The sequence below is a fragment of the Nymphalis io genome, chromosome 13 (assembly GCF_905147045.1).
Source record: "Nymphalis io chromosome 13, ilAglIoxx1.1, whole genome shotgun sequence".
Taxonomy (NCBI): Eukaryota; Metazoa; Arthropoda; class Insecta; order Lepidoptera; family Nymphalidae; genus Nymphalis; species Nymphalis io.
Genome location: NC_065900.1, coordinates 11,634,628 through 11,656,485, shown reverse-complemented (window position 1 = coordinate 11,656,485; position 21,858 = coordinate 11,634,628). Strand labels below are relative to the sequence as shown.

Sequence of the window (21,858 nt, the reverse complement as noted above, 5' to 3'; positions counted from 1 at the left end):
ATAACAGGCCTTTTCAAATATATTATATGGCAAATATACAACAGAATTATTTTACGTTCATAAACAAATAAATGTATCTGTTGTTACATACAAGGATACGTACACTTTTATTCAATTCATTGAATTAAACCGAGACTTTAAGATGCATGTAAAATTCAGATTATTAAAAGAATTTTCATTATTAAAAATCTTCCTATTACAAAGTACATTACCAACCTTAGTATATAATAAATTGCTAAGGTTTTAGAATTGTTTATTATTAAATTTTTAGGAAGGCAAGATTTTGTACGACCTATTTCGACATCTTTAGCTATAAGCTGTAATTGCACTGCGAAGATCAAGATTTGACAGAATTTTACAGTAGACAGGCTGCAGGCCAATCCGACTTGGAGATTTTTTTCTCGTGGGTTGATCCCTGTGGTTGTAACGAAACTAATACCATCGGATTAATATATAATACTTAACTCTATTTAATTTTGCTGTAGACCTATATGGCGTACAATAATCAAAATAAATAATAAAATATTATATCTAAAAACAAACATGTATTATTTGTTTTACAATAAATCTGTGAATATACCTTCATTGATAATGTTACTATTGATTTGAAGCAAAATATAATTAGTAACTTATATACTTCCTGCAAAATTAATCCTGTATGATCCAAAATATACGCAATCATGTAATTTTTTCTTAAAAGTAGTATAATGGTTGCACGAAATACTAGTCCCTATTTTATTGGCTTCGATACTTATATGACAAAATGAATATACTTATTTTAACCTTTGTGACGGGCAATTCGTTAATTTATTTTGAATATTAACATTTTTTTAATATTACTTACAAATAGGAAACTTTGTATATTCAGATTTACGTCATAGCCAAGCACAGAGTCGTTCGACTTTTGGATTAAAATAAAATTTTGCGTAGAGGTAGATTATGAAATAGAATACAAATTTTAATTAAACTATGACATCATTTATTAAAGGAGGGTTGGGCCATTTTCGCCCTAGGAATCCGAAGTTCGACGCAATGGGGAAATGCTGCTACCAAACTTTCCACCGTTCCACGGAACAATAATCTATATACATTTGTCTATATAAATCATTTTTTTTTTTTTAAATGTATACTTTGTATTGACACTTACATATGTATTTCAAATCCAAGGGATTGCGCACTAAGTTTTCTTTCAGTGACTGGCACTAGCTTATGCCAACACCTTAGTATCAACGACTTATGTCACATCTCTTGTATTTTCCGCAGTTACTTATAATTATTTTACGATGAACATTTAAATGTCGAACATAGATAGAACAGTAAATAAAATACAAGAATCTTAACCGAACAGCTCAAAACTGTAGGGCTATACTGCAAGAACATACTCGAGGCTCATCCCAGAAATCGGTAGCGAGATGTCAGAAAGTAATATGCGACATTGACCATAATAATTATAACATTTCAAGAATGCGTGTATGGTCAAAACATAAACATAAGTCGGTTGTCAACATTTCACGGGTGAGTAATAAAGTTAGTTCTTACAGGATAACACTGCTGATCCAGTACTACAGAGTTTTGATGTGCTTAATTTATGATATGATATTTAATTTAATTTCTGATATTTGATTGATATCTCGTAAGTTGGTTCGCGCAAACCTCAACCGAAAAGGCGCTCTTTGCCCAGCAGTTAGACATTTATGGATTGTTTGATACGTTCTGCTACAATAATAATTCTAGTATATCAGTTACCAGCCCATACTCCTACTAACAATGGAGGTCTAGAAAATTGGTTTAATATTTATGATAGTAAATATAATACTTAAAAGATAATAAGCGCGGACAATCGTGACGTAGCTTGTTTCTTTTGTATTACCTACTTTAAAAAAACATTTTTTTGAAGTGAAATCTTCTTTAGGCGCGTTGCGCTGGTTTTATCGTAGCTACGAGTCACCGACATGCTAATGTTAATATAATGAAATCGTGGAAAGTACAAATAATTTAAGTATTGTGGAAATTAATGAGTATAATAATGATTGTAATTTATGTATATACTAACAATATATACAAATAATATAAGTGTTTTTTAACTATTAATAATTCAAATTAAGCTGTATTAATATTTTGTACCGAGTTTGCAATATACTGTGTCATTTGATGAATAAAAAGCTATATATTAAAAAGGGATAGGATTATTACTTTGAATGCCAAAAGTTGTGAAAATTGGACAAATATTTTTAACAGTTTCAGTCATAGGGACTGCAGATAGATTTTTTTTTTGTTAATGATTACTATGATTGTTAATGAAATAAGATAGAATATGGTGGGTATATCTGTTAAAATTAATACTTTGTCACCTTTTGACCAACTGCCTAGAAAGTTACAACATGTTAAAATTTTATAAGAGGGAGTGAGGGTTCGTCCGGACTGGCAAAAAGCCAAGACCGGGTCCACCCGGAATATTCTAATATTCATACTAGTATCTACATTGTAGTACCTACTCGCCATATCAACTATTTATTCTATATCGTTAATCCGGTAGCCGAGTTTAAAGAAATATGTTCTTGTAAAAAATATTTCTGCTATATTTTATATAGTTTTCGACAACAAAAAAAAACCTTGAGACATTACAGTTGTTTTTATTTTATCTATAAACTAAAAAAATATATTGATACGTTGCTTCAAAATAGGCACTCTATGTTAAAGCCAGGGAAACTGTTCGTACGTTCTAATATATCATTAGGTACATCTATTCATTGGAGATGCGCGGGATGCGGGCATGCGCGTCGCTATCGATCCCACGAGATGAGGCACACAGCTTCGTGTTTGTCTATGCTATGATTGAACGCACCAAAGACATTCGGCCTTTTTACCATTCATAGCGTTTCCTTTTATAAATATTATAACCAATGTAACGTTACGGTTTCATTAATTTTAGATAACTTTTTAAATCAATTCTTTTTATGTGTTTAAAACATTTCATATTCGCATTGCAATATTAGCACATTTCACATATTATAATATTACACTACTTATCAACATTAGGATTTTTTTAATTACCGAAATATTCGATTTTACAACAATGCAATTGTACTTATTAAGATATTAGTACAAATGCAAATATAACCTTCGGTACTAGAACAAGTTTTCGTTTAAAAAAACATCGAGAATGAAAATTTTCTGCGTCAACTGCGTCAATTTGCTGCGTACATCGTATTAGTCGTTCCTGAAATGACAAAGTCTATGTTAAATACTCGTATTTTTTCTAATTTTTTTTTATAATATCCTGGTACATTATTCACACACGGCCATATACTACATATACTACATTTCTTCTGTAAATACAAACTGATATAGATAATTACACCCAGACTCAGGACAAACAGACATTTTCATGCAAACAAATGTCTGTCCTGGGTGGGAATCGAATTCACAACCTTCGGCGTGAAAGGCAAGTATCTACCAACCACTCCACACATAGGATTTTTTATGTATCTCTAATTTGCCTTATATATATTATATATATTGGTTTTATGTCTATGTCTTTATTCATTCGAGTAATGCTATTGACTTTAAAGTAGTTAAAAAGTTATCTAATAAATATAAAATAAAGAAGAAGGCTACTTAAAAAAAAATTGATATTGGTATGAAACAAATGAAAACGAATGACTATTCATTAGGTATATTAAATAATATTGCCAAGTGTTTGTGTTTCAAACTACGTATATGTACAACAAGATGAATATGAATATAAAAGCTTGTATAAAAAATAACAGCCAAATCGACTTTGCCATTCCCTTGATTTAAGTTTAACAAACTTGTTAAATGACAAATCAAATCGAACGCTTACTTGAACTCAGTACATTTTAATCACTATATTTGCAATCATACATTAAATACCATGTCCTGATTCTTTAATATATAGAATTAAAAAAAAACTTCTAACTAAAATTAAAATTTAATTTTGTATTGTTTTCACATTGTAATGTAAGGAACGTTACCACGTGAAACGCCACCTGCCGTTGATTACGACTGAACTTGAATGCGGTCGCGTGCCTCGTAATCAACGCCTTTAAACACTTGACCGTAAATAGCTGTCGCGATGTGTTACAAGGGCTAACGTTCGCTGTTGGAGGAATCAACAAGTCGCTTCGTTTAAAAATTAATAACCGACTTTTATTCTAGTGTTTGTGTTCGATAAATATAAACATTTTTTAATACGTTTTTTTTTTATATAAACATAATCTTTTTAAATAGTTACACTACACTATTACATAAAAAATGTGAATTGTATATACAACTGTTATATTGAAAGAATTTTAAATTATTCCTTTATTTCTGAACTAATACAACAAATAACTTTTACTAATTATGAAGTAGCTTTTAAACTGGCTTTTATTTTTTTATCGTATAGTTAGTCGGACGGGCATATGGGCAACCTGATGGTAAATGCTCACCAACACCCATAGACAAAGGCATTTTTAGAAATGTTAACCAGCGCTTACATCGCCAATGTGCCACCAACCATAGAAACTAAGATGTTGTTTTACTTGTGCCTGTAATTACACTGGCTCACTCACCCTTGAAACAACAATACCAAGTACTGCTGTTTTGCGGTAGAATATCTGATGAGTGGGTGGTACCTACCCAGACGACCTTGCACAAAGTCCTACCACCAGTAAAGCTAGCTTTTAAGTAGCTTATACAAAATTATAAAAAGTGAACAATTTTAAATATGTAATTCAGTCAAGTGCGTAGAATACGCGGATCTTAACAAGATCATGGACTCAAATCCAGCAAAGCAAGCTGCCATTGAGATTTTATTTGGGGGCTTTTAATGCGGTGGACGTATGCACATACAATGGAGAGTGGTGGAATAGGTCCCAAAACTTCCTATTTATGAGGAGAGAAGGCTTTTACCCAGCAGTACGTTACTATTCGGGTGCTATTTTACTTTTAACAATTAAGTACCTGGATACAGTAAAATGTTTTTTTTAAATATCTTAATTATATTTATTTAAATTGTTCATATGATTCCATACATAAATATCCGATTCGCGATGATTCCGTCATAAAGGAATTTTCCTCAAAACGCCATTTAATTTTCATCGTCTTCGCCGTAGTAGGTACTATATATTAAAACCCGTGGAATCTGATAAACAAACTATTACGCATCAGTTTGACCAACGCCGACATCACCTCAATGTTACAACTAACAGAAGGAATGGGGAAAAATATAGTTTCTCAGTCTTCTAATAGTCATTGTTTAAATACTTCGCTTCGTTCACTTTTTTTCTAAGAAAATTAATAATTAGCTGCTCTGCGCCGTAATCCACGCACTGTTCTGTGTTCGCATTCGAAAACGGAGCCATCTAATCATAAAATATTTTTCAAATCGCGGTGATATTTATAGGTTTATTAAACTCTTCAGTGTTATAATGTTATAATTATTATAGATTGTGCTATGGTTTTTGGTTATAACCAAGTGAAATTAATTAATAAATCAATGCTTAAAAATACTTCACTAAATATATAATGTTTACATTATTGTTATAAATTAAATTAAATATATATAAAGGAGATCATGATGAAATCTGTATCAGTCGAATAAAAAAGGTACCAAATTTGAATTCACCAATGGAGTTTCTATTGGAGCTGCGAGGCGATATAAACTCCAAACTATGCTTGTTTCATTCGCGTGTTGCGAACTACAACACTTGGATAATTTTTTTTCTAATAGAAATAATATACATATAATATAATTTCGCAAAAAACTCGAGTGGCTCCCAATCCGTCTTCGCAGGAATACTCATATTCTTTCTCTTATTTACTTATTCATCCAAATTCTCCGCACTATCTTAAACACCATTTTGAATTCCTTAAGGACTCGCACGGCCGCACTCTACGATCTGACGATAATCTAATTCTTAAAATTCCTTCTCACTCTTCTTCTTTTTATACCAATTCTTTCTCTGTCCAAGCAGTTCGCCTATGGAATTCTTTACCACTCCACTTAAGACAATCTCAAACTATTAACACATTTAAAATTCGACTCAAGGCATATTATTTATCTTTATAATTATCAGGGAGTGTTGTTTTATTATCTGCCGCACTTTATTGCTATTTATTATTATTATTATTATCATAATAACATTTTTTTTAATGTTTTGTTTTATATATTATATATGTATGTTTATGTATATATTATTTATTTATATGTATGTATATTTAGCTATAGTACTGTATATATATATATATATATATATATATATATATATATATATATACATATTTATATTTATTTAAAAAATAAAAATTGAGATGATTAGTACACCTCCTTACCGCTTTATTTATTTATTTATTTCATGTCCTTCACCCAAAGGTTGTCTGGAAGAGATCGCTCTTTTAGCGATAAGACCGCCTTTTGTACAAAATAGTTTTCGTTTCTTTTGTGTTTGTGTTTAAAATGGTTCTGTAACTCTTTTGGTGTACAATAAAGCATATTCTATTCTATTCTATTCTATACATAATATTTATAAATCACAACTGCCAGCTATTTATGCGGAGGGCTCATCACATACAACCCTATGAACTAACCACTGGATTGAGATTACTTCCGACTAATAAGTAGTAGTAATAACACTTAGGTGCAACGTAAACGGTTTACTTTAAATATTTTTAATAAATATATAATTTGAGTCTATTAAATACATATTTTTCATTAAAAAAATGTATTAATTATGAACAATTTTGTTTCAGTGTGCAATTTCATAGTGCACGAGCGATGCGTGGGGCATGTGGTAACGCCGTGCTGCGGGGTGGCGCCGAGCCTCATCAAGGTAACTGTCCATTTTAGCACCAACTTCCATAACCTTTCTTAAATTTGTTATTTTGTAGCTGTTTTATTTAATTAATATAATAAATAACTTACCCTTGTAAACATTGTTTTTCAACTGGCTCGTAGGTCTAGTAGCTAGCTTAAAAGACTATTACCTCGAGGTCCTGGAAACAAGTGCCGGACCTAGTCAATAATAGCTACTAGTTTTTTTCTTGTCAAGAAAAGCTCAGGTAGAAAGTTTTTGTTCTGTTAATAAATAGTCCCATCGGAGCCAGAAAGTTATCAATGTTATATTCCATGTGGAAAGAAGCCAGCGTTAAGCTGTTGCTCCTGCCCCTTCGTGTTCGTGTCAAATTAAATCGCATCGGATTATGAGAGTAAGAGAAAGTGCACGTGTGTTTGCGCACACATTTGTGCGTTATAATATGTTTCCTGCGCAGTTGGGTAAGATTTGCCACCGTAGCAGGACTTTGGTTAGAAAGACATTATTGCATTTTTTTTTCTCAATACAGAACCCAGTGGCTCACTGTTGGTCAGAGCCGACTCACCACAAAAGAAAGTTCTGCACCGTGTGTCGAAAGCGGCTTGATGAACTGCCAGCTTTGCATTGTATGAGTGAGTATCACATTTTATTAAATACAACGCCATCTTTAAATCTATTCGCATATTCCAGGTATTGCTGTGTGCCTTAATGAATTAACTTATTACTACTTATATTCTTCACAAAACTTTTTGAGGCAACTTGTCATAAAAATGAATCATTTTATAAAAATATCTATTACTATTTTCTTTAAACAATTTGTTCATGCAAATATTGTTACATCTTGACAGGTTAACGGGGGACGTCAGACGAGAAAGTATTTTATATAATTCTATATTTTAGGCTAATCTTTATTATGCTACTTAATAGGCTACAATCTTTTAATTAGTAAGTTGGGCTAAATGTGTGAAAGTAGATATTAAAAGCATGACGTAAATAATGCATAAAACATATTTCCTAACAGCCTTGAAATGTTCATGTTTAGTATGCGAGTACTTCGTTCACGGAGAATGCGTGGACTTCGCGGCAGCGGACTGCAAAGAAAACGCAACATACTGTGCCGGCAGCGAGCCCCGGCACGTGCACCACTGGCGCGAGGGCAACCTTCCTGCCAACTCCAAGTGCACGGCCTGCCGCCGAGCCTGCTGGTCCACAGAATGCCTCACCGGCTACCGCTGCGAGTGGTGTGGCAGCACGGTCAGTACCATCGATATCTACCGTCTACGAAAATAAATTAATCAGACATTTTAACTAATTCAGATTTAAACATCATCTTAAGAAAAGAATGGATACTGATTTGAGTATTTTTCAGTGTCACGCTGGCTGCCGAGCACTTATACCAGAAGAATGCAACTTCGGCGCATTGCAGCCGATCTTCCTGCCTCCGTCTGCAGTGTCAATTCCCCGGACGGAGGTACCTATGGAGGCCATCATCGGCGTGCACGTGCGCCCGCCTCCATCACAGCGAGACTTTGGATGCCGTAAGTGTCAAATCCACAGCTTGGGGTCTGCGGGGGGTCGTGCCCAGGCCCTGCACATGTGCCTCGTTACCCCGCGGCTAGGTGTAGGCTGCTAGGAGGCCGACTAGGTTGGTGGCGCGGCACACGTGTGGGGCCGCGCGGGCGAGCGGAGTGTGAGCGGTGTCTTTGGGGCAGCGCGGCGACGCGGAGGCTGGGCGCCGACGCGGCTCGTGACGCTGGCGCGTCGCTTGCTGCCGGCCGCCTGCAGTCCGCACGGAGGCGCTTCGCCCCCGTACTCAAGAGGTGATCACGCTTCGTCACCGTGCTCCTATTACTGAACTATAACCTAGCCTAAACTAATAATAAAAAACATATTTTAGGAAAATTTAAAAGTTTGCTAGGTTTTGGTTTTTTCGAGGTCATTTAGTTAAAAGCTTTCTTCATGCTTTTTCTCATAAAGCTTAAAATGCTTCTATACTGTTTTTTTATGAATATTTAATGAAGATGATTCTTTCCACTATACCACAAAACATGAATGCAAAGTACATTAACATTTATTGAACTCAAAAGAATCATCTCCAAAGCTTTGTGACTGGATTTTTTTTACTGCTTCCTTATATCACACTTATACATATAGAAACAATTTTACCGTACTTTTCAAAAGGACCACTGGCTAATATCGTGACATTAGCTTCATAAAACTTTTATTTATTGCTGTCAAAGATTTCTTATAAATTATAATTTTGTATTATTTTCAACCTATACAACTCAACTCTTAATTTCACTAACATATTAACTCTTAAAATGAATCTTTATATGAACCTGATTATTTTGCAAACATACTTCAAACATTTAAAACGATCACTATATTCTGTACGATTGAGATGCATTAGCACGATCATTCTTCGAGTATATCCACTAGACTATAAAGTCTTCGACTAGTTTCATCTTCCCAATCCTATGTCTCCGGATCAACTCCTCAAGGATACTCGTGATGCAGTATTCCAACAGTCTAAGGTAACCATGCACAGACACAGTGTTGCTGTTAATGTTTGTTTGAGTGGTAACACTATGTACTGGATAGCCACACTTATTATAAGTTTTTTTCTAGTCTTTATGCGCTAACAATGAAAGTATTAATAACAAATACACCCAAAAAATATCGAATTACATTAATAAAAGCTAATTTTAAAAGAGGGTTCAACATTATTCTTAAAAAAATAAAGTTTGTATGCCGTCTTAATGTTCCAATTAATTAAATCTATAATCCTATCGTATTTAATACATTTTTTAAATAATTATACATAAAAATTGATAGTGCGTATGGACTAGGAACTTTCTAAAAATGATTTGCAATAAGGTTGTGTTTTGTTATAATTATCCTGCAACAAAGTGTTTTAGATGAAATGTTTCAGTAGAATTATGTGTTTAAGGTATAATATAGTTATAATATAATAATATAATATTTTAATATAAATAATAACATGCCATGCTAAATAATGTGATTAAATATTAAATAACAAAACTGAAATAAAATATTACACTAAGTAAAAAATTTTAAAGTATGTCACTGTATGTTTTTTTAAGTATTTATATATTGTACTCGACAGAATTTATATTTTAATAATGGACTTAATGGGTTCAGCCCTTTATTAGCCATGAAGGGCTAACTTATTAGGTGTGAATATGACACATGAAAATGTTTTAAATACCTTTATCTTGCATGTTAAAAAGCATATTCAGTTCTATTGGGAATTCAACATAAGCATTTAAAACCACACAACTGGTTTTCTGTCTCTTAAAAAAAATTAAAACATTTAAAAAATTGGGTTTTGCGTAGAAGATACCATGTCAACAAATTAACTAAATCCATCTAGACCGAGGCCACTAACTGCTTCAGTGTAGCAATGGTGTTGGGGCATGTGCGATACGGGATGTAATATTGTGCAGCTCGAAGCGTAAGCGAGGAGTTCAGCTCCGGGTGCGAGGGCCGTTCGGGCTCCGGCGGCGGCTCCACCGGCGCTCCCGCCGATCAGGACCACCGCCCTGACCATAAACAACATCGTGACCGGACTCCGGATGATAGAGATGAAGGTTAAACCACTTGAATGCATCATATTTTGATATTTGGTTCAAATGTTTAAGTCCGAATAGGTGCTATGCCCTGGAAATCCTACTGTTTTAAAATATGTGTACAATATACATAAATAATAATGACGAACCAAGAAATCAACTTATAATACATTAATATAATTTTTAGATATTTAGACTCTCCAAGTATTAAATTCGTTGTGCAGAAGTCGTAAAAGTGTATGACGGAGAAGCGGCATGGTCGCGTCGACTGTATCGGCCTGTAGTCGTGGGGCGGAACTTCAGTGAACGAGAGCTGGTCGCAGCTGCGTTGCGTGCCTTCCACGTAGCTCGCGAGCCCGAGCAATTCGAGCTGACTGACGCGCTTGCTGGAGACGAGCCTCCTTTGCGCGACCCTACGCCTCTCGCTCGCGTGACTCGTCTGCCCAATAAGAGACCTGCACTATTTCTGCGTTTCAAGTAAGTTAAGTACCACTAAGAAACTGTAGGTGATAAATGATAATATTATAACAGCATTGATTACGAGTCACGATGCTTTCCATTAAAGATTCCTTATCTCGCCATGGAAGAAGAATATGGGCTATGGAGCTTAATGAACTGAATTTATAACTAGAAATGTTTTACTAGGTTTAAAAAAAAAACCTGTAAACTATAATTAAATACTTAAATGAATCCACATTTTTATTTGGACATATCTGAATCCGCAAAAATCGGTTAGAATGTATGTACGTTTCTATTCACAGGTCTTAAGGCTCCAAAAATTTATCCAATTCGAAATAGCCTTTTTATAATTAAAGCCTATCCTAATATTTATTTGATGTTCCGGAACAAAATCCAAATTCTTAATAAACTCCTCGTGACATTCCGCATTATCATGATGCTATGATACCATAGTAAACAGAAGAATTTGTCTAAAAGTGAGGGTCGTTGCACCAGGGAGCCGGAGACGGGTGGTGGCGAGGTGCGCGTGTACCCGGGCCGAGTGGCCGGCGCTGGCGATGCATTCGTGACGGTGACGTGCGCCGGCGAGCACACCGTGGCCGACCTCATGGCGTCCGCACTCGAGCGCTTCGGACTCGACCCTGCGCACGCCACGCTCGACTACCGCTGCTCCGAGATCCTACTTGATCGCGGGGGTGAGCACCGCTCGATCTAACGTTTAAAGTTCATCTACCTCATCTCATAAACCTTTAACTTCAGGCATCGACTACGTAACACGCTTAAAACTGTATCATTATGTGTGGTGTATCGACTTTGATCTAAAGTTTATTTTATTTTTTGATCCTGTTCCTAAAAAAAAGTTAAATTATCTAAAAACCCTTTTGTTGCCAAGCTTTACTTGAAATTTTGTTACTCTTCTTCTTAAATCTGAAAATGAGTTGATTAATCGGTAATGCGCCAGTGTCGGAGCGCGTGCTGGAGGAGGACGAGCGTCCGTGGCGCATCCTAGTGCGGCTGGCGCGCGAGTCTGTGCGGCGTATGGAGCTGGCTCGGTTCTACCTGCAGCCGCGGCGCGACCCCCACGGGCCTACGCTGGCGCTTTTCGTGGCGTCACTGCCGCCTGGCTTGTCCGAGAGGAACTATGAGAACATCCTGGTCGAGTTCCTCGGTGCCGGTCAGTGCATTCGTCAAAGAAATACTGTTCCTTGGTTTAAAATAATTCTATATTAGTGTTTGTTTTGATTATCACGGAGCTGATTCAGTAACTGAACTTGTTTTGGAATAATTAAATAGAATTTTATATGATTAGCAAAAAACATAAAAATATTTTTTTTTTATATTTAAATTAAAATAAGCTCTTAAAAAGCATTATAAAATTCTACAGAGAACAAGTTCACATCAATCGGCCCAATCTATTATGAATATGGATCAATGGTAATCACATACGAGGACGCCAGCAAGGCAGTGCGCGCCCTCTACGCGCTCCGAGAGGCCAAATATGAAGATAAGCATTTATTAGGTAACAGAACATTATAAAATTAATAATTCACGACTATTTGTTTAATAAGAATAAGAAATATTTATTCAGGATAAACAAACACTGCAAACATAAAATTATAATAATAAATGTATGGAAAATTTTAATGTAATAAAAACAAAAAAAAATCTACAAAAGAAATTTAAACATTAACTAATGAATTGAAAACAAAAAAAAGAACTATATATATTAAAATTAAAAAAATACAACAAATCTATATACATACACTAATCCTATCTTATTGCAATCGTGATGTGTCCTGAAAAGGTGTACCGTTCAGCTTTTATGTTGGGTTAGAATCCAACACTGATTTATATTACGTGCACACATTCTAAGAGGATCTCGAATATTTTTTTTTATTATTTTTAATTACTTTCTATTACTAACCTGAACGACAACTAAGTATCAATTATTGGGATTTCATAATTTTATATATCTTTTTTTCATACAGACCAGATTCCTTATTTGTACTTCTTATACTATTACAATTCTTCATTATTAATATTAGCTCAATATAACTATTCTATAAACAACAAACAAATCGAAACATACAGCTGAACACGGTCGCGATATTCAAAACAAGTCAGCTTACAACATCACAGGAATTAATTAGGTAGTAAGTTCTTAGTTCTTACAGAATAACACTGAGGTATTGAAGTGCATTGTAAATTATAATATGAGTTTACTGACCTCAGAAGAAAAGCCGAGATGGCCTAGTAGTTAGAACGCGTGAATCTTTCATTTCTCATTATTTTCATGTACTTAATTTATGTTTATATTTCATCTCGTGCTCGACGGTGAAGGAAAACATCGTGAGGAAACCTGCTTGTGTCTAATTTCGCTGAAATTCTGTCATACGTGTATTCCATCTCTTCTCATCAAAAGGGAAAAGAGGCCTTAACCCAGAAGTGGGACATTAACAGGCTGTTACTGACGCAGGATAATAAGTTTTAATCTTCAGCGACGTTGAAAACAATTAACACGACTGTCTGTTCTTTAGTGATGCTGTTACCCAGCATCGAACCGTCGATGGTGCCATCCGGCGTAAAGCCGTTGCTGGTGTTCGTGAATGTCAAGTCTGGCGGTTGTCAGGGACTTGAACTTATTTCTTCTTTCCGTAAACTCCTCAACCCTTATCAAGTCTTCGATCTGGAGAATGGAGGACCATTACCGGGGTACGTTTTAAAATACTCAGTATTTCTTATTTGTTATCTGACATACTTATTCAAAATATTTAACTATAATATGTATCAGATAAAAAATATAATTATTACCTGATTTAGTCTAAAATCCTATTATATTTATATAAAATCTGACACTCAAATTTATTACAAATAACAGTTCCTCTTTAAGCATTATTAAACAAGAGTTAGTTAACGCGATTGCTTAATTAAGATTTCATTGCGTCTAGATTGTACGTGTTTCGCCATATTCCGAACTACAAAATTCTTGTATGTGGCGGTGACGGTACCATCGGTTGGGTGCTGCAATGCCTCGACAACGTGGGACAAGACTCACAGTGTTCAAACCCACCATGCGCGATAGTGCCTCTTGGAACCGGTGAGCCCTGAAAAACAACACTTTTCTGTTTTCATTAATTTTTAATTAAGAACTTGATCGTTACAATTGCATAATAATTGTAAAATTATAAACCAAACTAAAGAATTTTAAATCATGTTTTTCTTTAACAATGAACAGCGTTTATACTTATAAATAACCAGTTAATTCTGAAAAATCATTATTTTTCTTTAATTTTAATTGCGATAAGAGAAACAAGGACGCTCAGTCTAAAAATTTTACGCAGGTAACGACCTAGCCCGCGTGCTACGCTGGGGCTCGGGTTACACGGGCTGCGAGGACCCGCTGTCGCTGCTGCGTGATGTCATCGATGCGGAAGAGATCCGCCTCGACCGTTGGACCGTGGTCTTCCATCCCGAGGACAAGCAGGACGAACCCAAGGAACTGTCTAAGCAACTACCGGGTATGTTTCCTTATTCTAAATAGTGTATTCTATATATTAACGAGACCATCTATTTATTAACATAAAGTTATTATTCATTTATACGGGCTATTTTTTTTATTTGTAAAAATAAGTTTATTATCTTTATTGTAAACGTAAAATATGAAAATAATTTGACACAAAAGCAGATAATTATAATTCATTGATGATATTGTAAAGTCTAACCGGTCCACTGATCACCAAGTGATTCGTGTAAACTCTTTAAATTGTCAGTATCGAATCATAATCAATACCAAAATATTTTTTTATTTGGTCTAACTCTTCGACTAAGTTAAGTATTATTATAATTTACTTGGTGGTAAAGCTTTGTGCAGGCCAGACCATACTGAGTCAGTGTAACTTCAGACACAAGGGACATAACATCATTTCCTAGGTTGGAGACGAATTGTCTTTACCGCCAGGAGAAGTTCACAGTTTCTTACAGCGCTTAAATCTGTAGGTGGTGATAGGTTACCATTTGTCGGCTCACTTACCAGTAAACTCTAATAACACAATAATATAATCTTATCATAAAAGCTGTATGCTACAAAAGCTACAGCTATTTTAGATTGACTAGGTACAAAGGCGGCTTCATCACAACCAATAAACTTCTAAAGGGTTAATTAAATATAAAAACTTTAGGTGTGACTAAATAGTTATGACGTAGTTATTGGACCAGTAATGCAACAAAATATTTCTGACAGGTTCCCAGAGCGAAGATAATTCTCAAATTCTCGTTATGAACAACTACTTCGGGATCGGCATCGATGCTGACCTCTGCCTCGACTTCCACAATGCTCGTGAAGAAAATCCTAACAAATTCAACAGCAGGTAAGGAATCAATAAGAAAAAATCCATGCTCATGCCATGCTATGAATTCTATATATATTGTGTTTTTATAAATCGTTAATATGACCTAAATAAAATATAGCACGTATGATAGCATAAGTTTCATCTCGCCCAAAGGTTGCGCAACAAGGGCGTCTACGTTAAAATGGGCCTACGTAAGATGGTAGGACGCAAAATGTGCAAGGACTTGCATAAGGCAGTTAAGCTCGAGGTGGACGGGAAGCCTGTCGACTTGCCTGCCGTCGAGGGCATCATCATATTGAATATTCTTAGGTAAATTATACAAGCACATCATAACATTACACTTTCGAACACTTTTTTTAATGGGTATTTTAGTTTTCAATCAAATTCATGTAAGGTTGTATAATAACTATAAATAAATAACGACATAGCAAAGGGCTATTGGGCTATGAATGAGCACGCAACATGCATCGTGAACTTTCATGTATTGAATAATGTTTACAACATGTTTATGTATCTACAAAACCCTACAGCAGGTTAACCTTTAGTGAACGCTAATTAGCAAATAAATTCAGTGCAGCACATTACTGAGTCATAACAGCATATAAAGTTGGTGACCGTTTCTTACGAGGAGTGGTAGACAGCCCTGGGTGTCGAATCAGAATATTAAGATATTTGCAGAGCAAAAGATTCACACATTCCATTGCTTAAGTTGTTTATTAACCGCAGATAATTTTCCAAGACTATACATATAACATATATAAAACAAATCAAATCAAAATTTTCACTACTGAAGTTACTCAGAAATATTTTCTTTAATAAAAGCTGGGGGTCAGGCGCCAATCCATGGGGTCCGGAGAAAGATGATCAGTTCAACAAGCCTAACCACTGGGACGGTATGTTGGAGGTGGTGGGTGTGACCGGTGTTGTTCATCTCGGGCAGATCCAGTCCGGCCTGCGCGGTGCCATGCGGATAGCACAGGTAGGTAGGATGTAGAGGAGAGAGATAAAAAAGAAATCCAACTCGGGTTGGAATACATTTTCATTGACAAGTGTAAATTATAAATCATATTACACAATTGTTCAATGCAAGCACATGCCGAAAAACAACATAAGTAGTATACTGATGGTTTATGTGCTGAAATTAATTGGTTTATTTAATGTGGCAGCTGTTTGTTTCCCTACTAAACAAAATATTCTATAAATTAAGACATTCGTGCGTCTGGTTGCAGGGTGGTCACATAAAGATCAACCTGCGGAGCGAGATCCCGGTGCAAGTGGATGGAGAGCCGTGGGTGGCGGCACCCAGCGAGGTGGTCGTGCTCAAATCCGCGCTCAAGGTATGTCCACACGTTCAATAAGTGATATAAGTATGAGAGAGTAACCTGAGGTCTCTTAAGTATTTTAAGTTAGTCAAATTAGATGGGCTTAATGTTGTTTCTTAAGAAAAATGTCGATAAATTCTAACCTCAGACAATAGTTACCGCTAATCTTTGTTATAAAAATTGTTGCTTGAATTGGTCTTTTCTTAGAGAGTTACTCTTAAATACTTATTCATATTTTTTCGATTTGTTACATCCACAAGCTTGTATATTTGCACTTTACTCATTGTGTGTGCAGTATGTGTTAACTTGTATTTTGTATTGTGTTGAATGTTTTAGATTTTTTACAAAATGTTAGAGTTTCTAGGATCATTTAGGTATTACTAATGTTATCGTTATATTCATGATTAAATTATTTGTTTTTAAAAATCACTTCATATAGCAACATGTGAGGAATTTAAAATTCATAGTTATAAATAACTTTGTAAAAGGATTTGATAAACCGTTGTTTTATTCAATCAAAATTATAGCACCAATTTCTTTTAAATGCATGTTCTCTTGGTTAAAGTCTGCTGCCTCAATTATTATTGTTTGGCCTTCTCTCTGCTTTATATAGTGCTCAGCTAATTTAGTATGATCGCTGCACTATCCACGCTACGCCCGCGTATTCACTGCCCGAGACAGCGCCGGCCCTACGATGACAAAATCACCCTTTTTTTTAACAATATTCCATAATGTTACTGTACCTTTAAGGAGCAATTCTGAACTTTTCCACATTGAAATGCAGTTCCTTCTATTGATAAATAAAACCAATCCATAGAAGTAACATAAAGTTATCATTTTAAAGCAAAGTTCAGGATCGATATTTTAAAAGCATCTTGATAAGTTACAGTACCATTTGCAAACGACCAGAATATATTTGGTACATAACATAACCGCGCATCGCACGCGGCATTTAGAGTTAGTATCACAGTTTGAAACTAGTTTTGATAAATTATAATTTTTAGCTAAGAATCGAGTTCATACGACTCATGCTATATATAAAATACTTTGTGAATGAATTAGCTTGTCGTGTGATTTCACAAAGTCCCTTCGCCGGTCACAGCCCCGAGCCGGCGCTGCCCAACGAACTAACATTTGCTTTGATCGTGTATGTATCGCCAACGTACTGGAATGTTCGTTCAGTGAAAACGCGGTCAATGCCCGAGACCAATAACACAAAAATAAATTTATATTAAATTAACAAATATGAGTACTCATACAACCGAGTGCGGGATTTTACAAAGCTACTTCTCCATCAAATTAAGTAAGGTATAAGTAATTTAATATATCAAGTAAGAATATCAATTCAATCTTAATTTATTGTATTATTATTTCACTCAGGACAAATTACAAGTTCTAGTCTTAAAAATAACTCTTTAAAGTAATTAAAGGCGCACAGGAACGCAAAAGGGCCAATAGATAGCCAATAATTCGCGGTAATAGCGTGGGACGACGTAAAATCCCGCGCCAGGGCGTACTATCGATCTCGGGCCGAGGTAAGCGGGTGTGTGTGACCGGCAGGCGACGATGCTGAAGAAAACGAAGCGCGGGTCGGGCGCGGGCCCCGCCGCGGGCCCGTGACGCCGGCCCGGCTCAGTGGCGCGCTGCCCGCAGGCCACCATGCTGAAGAAACGCGGTAAAGTACGGCGACGCAGCACGGAACCGGTGCTGGCGCCCCCCGCGCCGCCCGCGCCTCCCGCGCCGCCGCCCCCCCGCGCCCCGCCCGACTCCTGAATCTGGCTCAGCGAGCGCCTCATCTGACGCCTCGGGCTCAGGGCCTGTCACCGGGCGCTCGCCGGGAAGAGATTCCCACCAGTAGTTGTAGAATGTTCTATAATGTACTATCGTGAATATGTAAATAAATTATTAACAAAGAAATAATATATAACTATAATTGAAAAAAAAAATAAATTTATAGCCATTAGAAGTTGTTTCATTTACATATAGACTCGTATGTTTTGAGAATGTGTAAAAACAAAAATTTAAATATGTAATAGTGTATTTTATTGAATGTCTGTGTTCCGAAATGTGTTTGTAATTCTATCATTTTCGATTTGTCACAAAATTACATTGACTTTAGAAATTAACCTATAAATGAATATAGTATGTAATAATGCATATATGTTTGAAACTTTTTTGTTGTTATAAATAGTAAAACACATTTGTTTCTAAAATAATGTATACAATGCGTTTTATTTAACACATTTTACATTTAGTATTTTACTTATTTGTTATCTTAATTACAATGAATATAAAGAAACATCTTTACAAATTTTTGATTTTTTTTATGAAGTTAAATATCCCTTGAATGTCCCACTGCTGAGCCTCTCCATTTAAGAGGAGGTATAAAGCAAAATTGCTAAACTTTTACATCAATTGACATAATAAATCCAGTTTAAAGTTTAAAATAAAGTATGATATTTATAGCTACAATATATTTCCATTTGTTAAGTTTGATCAATAAAGTAAAAGACTAAAATTTTAAAAAATAAATTAAAAAAAAAGTGACCTCCAACATTTACGATTTTTTATTTATTTATGCCCGTAATGCTCTAGGTTATTGAAACAAAAACTGGTTAATTAATTATATTTACAAATAATGTGAGTCATTAGAGACGTTTAGTGAAAACCCTTTTGTTTTATTTTTAGAACGATAAAAAGTTTTTGCAACCTACTACATACAAAATCCACATTTCCTGTCACGTCACTCATACTGCCAAATTTGTTTTTTTAATTAGGCCCTTCCGGCAACGGAAAAATAAATGACTGAGCATTATAATAATAATAATGAATTAGTAAAACTATACTTTCTAGTACTTACCACCTACTAAACAATAACTACTAGTATATATTCTTCAAGAATATATTGTAAAATATGTTCAACACGAAAAAAATATAAATACAATACTTCCGGTCTTTGTAGATAGAAAAAGCATAAAAATGTGATCGCGTCGCGAGAGAGTATTTGAAATTTTGCTAGCTTTAGACGCGCTGTTATGGAGAATGTCAAGAGATTATTCCAACAAGATGATACAGTGCAGGACAGTAGTGAATGATGAAGATTTCCTCAATTGTTTTCCTCCACCATTAATGTCCAGCTTTTGAGATATTGTGTTCCTGACGTATATCATTTAGTTGGATACGACTAGTGGTTGGTTAATGGTTTACTGGTGGTAGAGCTTTGTGCAAGCTCGTCTGGGTAGGTACCACCCAATCATCAGATATTCTACCGCAAAACAGCAGTACTTGGTATTGTTGAGTTCCGGTTTGAAGGGTGAGTGAGCCAGTGTAATTACAGGCACAAGGGACATAACATCTTAGTTCCCAAGGTTGGCGGCGCATTGGTGATGTAAGCGATGGTTAACATTTCTTACAATGCCAATGTCTAAGGGCGTTTGGTGACCACTTACCATCAGGTGGCCCATATGCTCGTCCGCCTTCCTATTCTATAAAAAAAAAAAGTGGTAGGTACACAATTGACATGTGACCAACCTTTTTACAACACATTATGGATTTTACAAAATATTGTTTTCTTATGTCAAATTAAACTTAGCGCAAATTTGTAACATTTATAATAATAATGATGTAGGTTGAGAATACTATTTTTTTTTTATAAATAAAAGACTTCTTAAATCAAAATATTTAAATCCATTTTATACAAAACATAAAAAAGTTTTAGAAATCTATTCCTTACGTACAATGAAAACAACCGGGTCGTGTATTCACATAATGTCTCATTCATATATAAATGCCCAGAGTTGTGTATTGCAACGGGCAACACTGGCCCTGGAGATGAGTACAAGGAGCAGTATCTCTGGGCATCAAATGGCAAGAGACGCTTTATAGTCTATATCAATTTCAAAAGTAAAGGATGGTTAATATTTCTTACGGTGCCAATGTCTATGTGCGATGGTAACTCCTTACCCTTGGACTGCGGCCCATTTATCATTCTGCATACTTATATTTCATAAAATGTACTTACGATATGTCGTATATAAATGTATATACGACATTTTAAAATTTTGAAAAACATGAATTTGAAACGCTCGTCAACGTACTTAACGCAAACCATTTTTTTAAGATCGTTCACAATTCTATCTTAATACTTTAAATCGAATAAATCCTAATAGTTTTGCTAAAAAACTTGAGATTCTGCTTTTTTCGACTTAAAGCCTTCGTTTTATTAAGGATAAGTAGCTCAGACAAAAAATGGTAAATTATTTACAAAATTTGGCTCACCAGTCCCTTAGTTCTATTTGAGCGTCTGGAGTCAAGACTAAAGCGCCTTTTACTTTAAATTAATTTATACTTAATTTATACTAAATAATCTTGGATAAACTAAAAATTAACCAAATGAAAATCCATTTATTTTAATCAGTTTTATTACTTCTTTAGACTAGAACATTGTTAACAAAAAGCGGAAAATAATAATTTGACACATAGCTTCTGTCGCGTGATGTAAGCTTGCTTAATTTTCTTAGCTGATTATTATAACACTATGCAAAAGAAAATCTACCTTAGCGATAAACATTAGGGATAGTTTTTGTACTTCATCAGTTCACGCAGAAAATAATGTACAAAAAAGCTGGGTTAAATGTATTAAATTCACTGAACCATAGACAACTTACGAAATCCATAATCTATTCTCGTACGGCTTTAGCTTTAAAATAAAATATTACCAAAGCGTAAGCAAAAACAAAACTATAAATAGGACAGACAGGGTGTTAAGGTCTAATTCCATTTATTGTTATATTTTTTTGTTTACACTTTGCCCAATCCTATTTAAAATACCTTTATAGTGTATATGAATGTTAAATTAATAAAATCAAAAGTTTTTTTTTAACATTCTCAGACTCGACATTGGGAGGTTCCCGTAAATTATAATATCCTTATAATCCCTATTATTGGAAATCGAATTTTTAATCTCAGTTTCCAATTACAATTATGTAACGTCGGCAAAAAAAAATAGTAATGTTAAGTACATTTGAAAACTAACATAAAAATATTCTAATATAAATTATAATCTCAACGTGAATTAATCAATAGGATAGGATAACATCTTATCCTATCCTATCATTGCCATCTCGTTTAATGTATGTTGTCATAAAAAGCTAGCAAGTGTCACTCAAACCTTTCGAATTATTTTAAGCAAATAAAATCGTCAACAATGGAATAATACTGGCATAAGTAAAAGACATATATAAAACTTAACCTTGCTTGTATTGCTTGAACCTTTTTAAATCTACGTCTCGTAGACGAAGAGATAACATCTAGGTTAATGTAA

General features: G+C 34.9%; 1 protein-coding gene across 6 annotated transcripts in view; it reads left to right on the top strand.

Moving 5' to 3' along the window:
• LOC126772668 (diacylglycerol kinase theta) overlaps positions 1-18,743 on the top strand; it is a 33,517-nt gene extending 14,774 nt beyond the window's left edge. The window contains exons 2-19 of one of the 6 annotated variants that reach the window (XM_050493112.1): positions 6,754-6,833; positions 7,345-7,447; positions 7,858-8,069; positions 8,185-8,353; positions 8,528-8,635; positions 10,283-10,426; positions 10,630-10,882; positions 11,342-11,559; positions 11,826-12,038; positions 12,249-12,383; positions 13,402-13,576; positions 13,813-13,961; positions 14,206-14,382; positions 15,105-15,231; positions 15,367-15,522; positions 16,036-16,192; positions 16,443-16,550; positions 18,189-18,743. In XM_050493112.1, the coding sequence (XP_050349069.1) occupies positions 6,754-6,833; positions 7,345-7,447; positions 7,858-8,069; positions 8,185-8,353; positions 8,528-8,635; positions 10,283-10,426; positions 10,630-10,882; positions 11,342-11,559; positions 11,826-12,038; positions 12,249-12,383; positions 13,402-13,576; positions 13,813-13,961; positions 14,206-14,382; positions 15,105-15,231; positions 15,367-15,522; positions 16,036-16,192; positions 16,443-16,550; positions 18,189-18,308 (2,804 nt within the window). In that variant the 3' untranslated portion in view covers positions 18,309-18,743. Of the gene's footprint in view, positions 1-6,753; positions 6,834-7,344; positions 7,448-7,857; positions 8,070-8,184; positions 8,354-8,527; positions 8,636-10,282; positions 10,427-10,629; positions 10,883-11,341; positions 11,560-11,825; positions 12,039-12,248; positions 12,384-13,401; positions 13,577-13,812; positions 13,962-14,205; positions 14,383-15,104; positions 15,232-15,366; positions 15,523-16,035; positions 16,193-16,442; positions 16,551-18,095 lie in introns of all 6 variants that reach the window. The other 5 variants (XM_050493110.1, XM_050493111.1, XM_050493114.1 and 2 more) reach the window with 5 other exon arrangements.
• The last annotated feature ends 3,115 nt before the right edge of the window (positions 18,744-21,858 follow it).